General features: G+C 49.7%; 1 protein-coding gene across 1 annotated transcript in view; it reads right to left on the reverse strand.

Moving 5' to 3' along the window:
- LOC107111411 overlaps positions 1-5,916 on the reverse strand; it is a 6,937-nt gene extending 1,021 nt beyond the window's left edge. Inside the window, exons 1-2 of the mRNA XM_015412379.1 lie at positions 5,855-5,916; positions 435-652 (exon numbers count right to left, since the gene is read on the reverse strand). Coding sequence (XP_015267865.1) covers positions 435-652; positions 5,855-5,916 — 280 coding nt within the window. The remainder of the gene's footprint in view (positions 1-434; positions 653-5,854) is intronic.
- Positions 5,917-6,846: the final 930 nt, after the last annotated feature.

Genomic DNA, 6,846 nt, shown 5'->3' on the forward strand with positions numbered 1-6,846 from the left:
TATGCTACAATACAGTTTGTTAGTCTTAAAGGGGCTACTGAGCTTCTTACTGTTTTGTATGTTATGGCAGTGATATGAGAGCCAACTGAGCTGTGGGTCCATCTCATGCTACTGACAGTAGTTACACATTGGGCCCTGCCCAAATGGTTCTGGGCATTAAAGCGCACTTGCCCTGTGGTGATGGAAGGTGCTAGCAAGTCATAGCCAACTCATGGTAACCCTGTAGGGTTTTCAAGGCAAGAGACATTCAAGGATGATTTGCCATTGCCCGACTCTGCATCATGTCCCTGGTATTCCTTGGAGGTCTCCCATCCAAATACTACTCAGAGCTGACCCTGCTTAGCTTCCAACCCCTCCAGGGTTGGTGCCGCATTACTCAAAAAAACCCCTCCCCAATGTACTCATAGCTGTTGTAGCCAGCAAGTTTTCCATACCTCCTGGGATGCTCAAGGCTTTGTGTATAAATTCCGCCGCAGGGTAGAAATACGGACTCAGGTCAAAATTCGGAAGGTCATGGGCTGGTACTCCATAATATTCAATGCTGGGACCATAGAAGCCATGGGATCCTTTGCAAAATATCATGCCATGGGCCGCATTTAAAACATGGCTAATGCCCATCTTCCATAAGCCAAACCTGTTGTGGGCTGTAACACTAAAGGAAAGACAGGGAGAAGGTAAGAGGCCCATTTTGCAGGCTAGGTTTCCCTTCGTGGCCCCTTTCAAGGACATGAAGTCCCGATCCGTTCATACTCTAGGAGGAAAATACGCCAGATTGCTAACATGAGAATTAGAATTCTGCATTAAATTATGTCAGGAAGTAGGGAAATATATTTAATTGATTGACTGATTAGTTGCTGTAAATTTTCCGGGATGTGTGGCCGTGGTCTTGGCATTGTAGAACCGAACATTTCGCCAGTAACTGTGACTGAAGAGAAGAAGAAGAAGAGATTGGGTTTATACTCCGCCCTTCACTTGGAGTCTCAGAGCGGCTTACCATCTCCTTTCCCTTCCCCTCCCCACATCAGACACCCTGGGAGGGAGGTGGGGCTGAGAGAGCTCTCTCAAGAACAGCTCTGAGAGAACTTGTGGCTGACCCAAGGTCACACCAGCAGCTGCATGTAGAAGAGTGGGGAACCAAACCTGGTTCTCCCAGATTAGAGTTCGCGCACTTAACCACTACACCAAACTGGCAAGAAGAAGAAGAAATTGGATTTATACCCTGCCCCTCAATCGGAGTCTCAGAGCGGCTCACAATCTCCTTTTCCCTTCCCCTCCCCACAACAGGCACCCTGTGAGGTGGGTGGGGCTGAGAGAGCTCTCTCTCGAGAACTGCTCTGAGAGAACTTGTGACTGACCCAAGGTCACATCAGCAGCTGCATGTGGGGGAGTGGGGAATCAACCTCACAGGGGTGTCTGTTGTGGGGAGGGGAGGGGAAAGGAGTCTGTAAGCCCCTCTGAGACTCTGAGTGAAGAGCCATGGGGTGTAAATCCATTCTCTTCTTCTTCAGAGGTGGTTTTCCATGGCCTGCCTCTGCACTGCAACCCTGGGCTTCCTTGCTGGCCCCCCATCCAAGGACTAGCCAGGGGCCAGGGCTGACCCTGCTTCGCTTCTGGGATGTGGCTCGATCAGGCTACTGTGGGACATCCAGATCAGGGCTGGTCGAACTAGACAGGTTCCAGGGCTGAGGTGCTCTCCTGAGGTCTAGTTCAGGTGTTCCCTACTCTCTGTCTGAGTCAAGGGGGGGGGGGCTCCCCCCCCCGATGCTCTGTGGCTCATGGCAGCTTCCTCAGAGATCCAGTAGACGCCATAGCCGATCATGATGATCAGAGATGTATTCAGAATGATCAGTAGTTCAGCAGTTCGAGACCAGAGTGTGTGAGTCCTCTAGTTCTCTCTAGTTCCAGCTCCTGCCAACCTAGCCGTTCGAAAGCAAGAAATTGCAAGTAGATAAATAGGTACCACTTCGGTGGGAAGGTCACAGCGTTCCGTGTGCCTTGGTGTTCAGTCATGCCGGCCACATGACCACGGAAACGTCTTCGGACAGCGCTGGCTCTTCGGCTTGGAAACGGAGATGAGCACTGCAACCCTAGAGTCGGATTCAACTGGCTTTCGAGCAAGGGAAACCTTTACCTTTACTATTCAGAATGATGCTTTAGAACATATTGCCCATGCTCACTCCCAGAATCTGGAGGGAAAAGCTACATTTGTCTGACGAAAGGGGAAAAGTGATAAGGGTTATTCACAATCAAGAAGAAGGGCTGTGGCCCAGCGGCAGAGCCTCTGCTTGGCATGCAAAAGGTCCCAGGTTCAATCCCCGGCATCTCCAGTTCAAAGTACCAGTTAAAATGAGAGCTAGTTTGGTGTAGTGGTTAAAAGCGCGGACTCTAATCTGGGAGGACGGGGTTTGATTCCCTACTCCTCCACTTGCAGCTGCTGGTGTGACCTTGGGTCAGTTACAAGTTCTCTCAGAGCTGTTCTCTCAAGGGCAGTTCTCTCAGAGCTCTCTCAGCCCCACCTACCTCACGGGTGTCTGTTGTGGGGCGGGGAAGGGAAGGGGATTGTAAGGTGCTCTGAGACTCCTTCGGGTAGAGAAGGACGGGGTATAAATCCAATCTCTTCTCTCTTCTTCCTTAGGTGATGTGAAAGACCTTTCTCTGCCTGAGACCCTGGAGAGCTGCTGCCAGTCTGAGTAGACCATGCTGACTTTGGTGGACCAAGGGAGGGGTCTGATTCAGTGGAAGGCAGCGTCATGTGTTCAAGTCCTACCCTTAACAACATTGTTCTTGTTGTATAAAACATTTAGGAGCCAAAAGGAGAGTTGCTGGTACATTCTTAAGGAACTGATGCAGTATCCTATGGCAGGTGGATGTGAGGGGGGAAAAGAATGAACCGGGAAAAAGGGAAGTTTATTTCTAAATCAATCCGGGTTGCATCGTGGTTAAAGAAATGCATGCAAGTGTTGCACAATGAGGGGCACCTGAACGGCCCTGTGCCAGGAAGGAAAAGGGAGGGCTCTGTTGTGATCCTGCCTGAGGTGTTCACACCTTGCCCAAGCCAAGAAGAGGCCAAGGTAGTCTCTGTACCACTAAGCCCATCTTCTGCCACCTGGCTGGCGGCCCAGGGGACGCTGCCCTCCCAAGGGGGGGGGATTTTGGTGGCCTGTCCCGGCATGTACACTTGCCCCGTGACCCTGTGATCTCCCCTAAACAGTCGTCACTTGCTGATGCAGGATCTAGCCTGCCTGAAACTAGGTTACCTAGACAAGTGAAATCATCATCCTTTCGGCATGACTCAGGCAGAAACGGATCCTCCCCAGCAGCATCCAGGAACTACTGTACACTCCCAAATGTACATATCTCTATGTATCTCTATCTATCTATCTTTCTATCTATCACTATCTATAGCTATCTTTCTATCTATCAAGTCAAGTTAATTCTGGTCCAGGTTTTTTTTAAGGCATATTTTTGGTGTGTTGAATTTGGGGGGGGATTCATTTTGATAAATCGTTTCAGAAGAGTTTTCAGATTCCTGAATTTCATCCCTGGGAAATTTGCGGGGGTGTTCCGCCCAGGCAGGAGGAGTGGGGACCACCAAGGAAGTCCAGGGTTGCTACGCAGAGGCAGGCAATGGATAAAACCACCTCTGTTCACCTCTTGCCTTGACTTGGATGGCCCGGGCTGGTCCCATCTGGTCAGATCTCAGAAGCTAACCACCACCAACAAGATAAGGATGGATCTGAGAGCCTGGAGGACGACAAGGATGCAGAAAAAGAAGACGATAAAACTGGGGAAAGTTCTACCAACTCGTCGTCGGCTGAATCCTTAGACTTTGAAGCAGGACTAAGGGCTACGGCTCCTAAGCCCCCTAAAAATAAAAAGGACTTTGAAAAGAAACATAGAGGAAGGAAATAAGTAAAAGAATAAAACTCTAATGGTCTGGTAATTATCAGGAACTAATAATCCTGAAGGAGCTGCAGTGGCTCAAGTGGTTAAGTCGCTAAACTGCAGGCTGTGGAAGGTCGTTAGTTCAGCAGTTCGAGACCCGAGTGTGCCGCATGACGGAGTGAGCTCCCATCTCTGGTTCCAGCTCCTGCCAACCTAGCAGTTCGAAAGCAAGACATTGCAAGTAGATAAATAGGTACCACTTCGGTGGGAAGGTAACAGCATTCCATGCGCCTTGGTGTTTAGTCATGCCGGCCACATGACCACGGAAACGTCTTCGGACAGCGCTGGCTCTTCGGCTTGGAAACGGAGATGAGCACCGCAACCCTAGAGTCGGACTCGACTGGCTTTCGAGCAAGGGAACCTTTACCTTTACTAATAATCCTGAACTAAGAAGCATTGTGAACACGCACTCAATCTTTTATATAACTATTGTATTAACTCTCATATATTACTACTTTGACAATAGGGAATTGTCCTTCCTTTAAACAATTGTATTAACGATCTGTTGCTACTCATAGTTTGTTCCCATCCCCAAACCCTGTAGGTGTGTAGTTTAGAAAAACAATCAAAAATGTAAAAGAAGAAGAAGAAGCTAACCATCATCAGTGTGGTTACTCTTTGGATGGGAGATGACTCAAGCAGTCCAGGGTTGCCGCACAGAGGCAAGTGATGGCCAACCACCTCTGTGTGTCCCTTTTTGCCGTGAAAAACTCGACAGGGTCACCACATCGGCTGTGACTTGATGGTACTTCCCACCACCACAGGTAACACCAGCAGTTTGGTTCCCTTTCCGTTCAGTGGGAGCCCGTCTCATTTGTTAGGACCGGTTCATTCTGAAACATTCCTCCCAGATCCTAACAAATCCCGCCATCTCATCCATGCATTGACACCCCTAAGTTCTGCCTGTCTAGTTGGCTCAGGACTTTATTTGTGTACAAGCCAAATAAGCTACAGTGGAGGGGCTCCAAATAGGAGGGACCTCTAGATTCAGAAAACGTTCTTCCCCTTTTTTGGTAATGCTGCGGGGTCCTCTCAAACTTGACATTGTTTAGGGCTTCAGCGTGTGGTAGTCTGCCCTTGCTGGCCATGCGCATGGAGCTGGCAGCGTTTCGGAGACTGCTGGCACAGGCTGAGGTTTGGAATGCAGATGGGACCAGAGGGTGGTGTGCCTCTTGGAGGAGGAACGTCTCTGAGGATGGGGCTTTTCAGTGTAATAGAAAAATGCAAGTAAGGAAAGGCAAGACAAGAGGTTTAGGAAACCCTATGTCGTCTGAAAAGGCAGAAAAGAGGAGTCCAGGAGCACCTTAAAGACTAACAACATTCGTGGCAGGGGAGGACCTTTTGTGAGTGACTCCTCTGCCACAAATCGTGTTAATCTTTAAGGCGCTCCTGGACTTGCTTTTCTCTACTGTGACAGACAGGCTAACACAGAGCTACCCATCTTGGCTTCAGAGGACGGCGGAAGATAGGAGGGCCTGGCGGCCTCTGCCACAAATTGTGTTAATCTTTAAGGCGCTCTTGGACTTGCTCTTCTCTACTGCGACAGACAGGCTAACACAGGGCTACCCATCTTGGTCTATTGGAAAAGGCAGGTAGAGAGGTTTTTCTACCTATGAGGATGTAGAACAGTGGTACCTTTTGGGACCCACAAAGTTTAATTCTGGGTACAAGCTTTCGTGTGTACGCACACTTCTTCAGGTACATCAAAACAGACTTCCACAACCGTTATATAAGTATTAGGGATTCCTTGGCCTGGACAGATGGCCCAAGCTAGTCCAATCTCATCAGATTTCAGAAGCTAAGCAGGGTGAGCCATGCATGGTTAATACTTGGATGGGAGACCACTGAAGAAGTCCAGGGTCACTACGCAGAGGCAGGCCGTGGCAAACCATGTCTGAATGTCTCTTGCCTTGAAACCCCTCTGGGGCCACCATAATTCGGCTGCCACTCGATGGCACTCTTCACCGCCATGTTAGGGAGGGGCGCTGCCAGTTGGGAGAAGCAGACGGGCCCCAAGGCCTGGCTCAGACATTCACTTTGCACAATGTGCACAATTCCATTCCATGACTCACTGCCAATGTTCCCTCTAAGCTGTGGAGTCTTGTGAGCAATAATTCTGCTTTGTGAGCTGGCATTAAAATTGTGAGCAAGCAATTTGGCTGCTGCATAAATTAGTTTGCTCTGGATCCATTCTTCCTGAGCTGAGACAAAAATGTGTGAGCCGGAGGCTAAAAAACTGTGAGCTAGCTCACACTAACTCAGCTTAGAGGGAACACTGCAAAAACAGCTGTTAGCGTGGATGGCTTCAAAAGGGGACTCAGCCAGTTTGGTGTTGTGGTTAAGTGCTCAGACTCTAATCAGGGAGAACCGGGTTTGATTCCCCACTCCTCCATATGCAGCAGCCGGTGTGACCTTTGGTTAGTCACAAGTTCTCTCAGAGGTATTCTCTCAAGGGCAGTCCTCGAAAGAGCTCTCTCAGCACCACCTACCTCACAGGGTGTCTGTTGTGGGGAGGGGAAGGAAAAGGAGTTTGTAAGCCGCTCCTTTGGGTAGTGAAGGGCGGGGGGAGAAATCCAATCCTCCTCCTCCTCCAGTTTGGTGTAGTGGTTAAGTGCACGGGCTCTAGTCTGGGAGAACCGGGTTCGATTCCCCACTCCTCCGCTCGCAGCTGCTGGATGACCTTGGGCAAGCCATAGCTCTGTCAGAGCTGTTCCTGAAAAAGCAGTTCTCGAAAGAGCTCTCTCAGCCCCACCTGCCTCACAGGGTGTCTGTTGTGGGGAGGGGAAGGGAAAGGAGTTTGTAAGCTGCTCTGAGACTCCAAGTGAAGGGTGGGGTATAAATCCAATATCCTCCTCTTCACTGAAGGGCCCCAGTTTCTTAGCCATGATAGTTAAATGAAGC

This window comes from Gekko japonicus, unplaced genomic scaffold (assembly GCF_001447785.1).
Source record: "Gekko japonicus isolate JY-2015 unplaced genomic scaffold, Gekko_japonicus_V1.1 scaffold5042, whole genome shotgun sequence".
NCBI classification, from domain to species: domain Eukaryota; kingdom Metazoa; phylum Chordata; class Lepidosauria; order Squamata; family Gekkonidae; genus Gekko; species Gekko japonicus.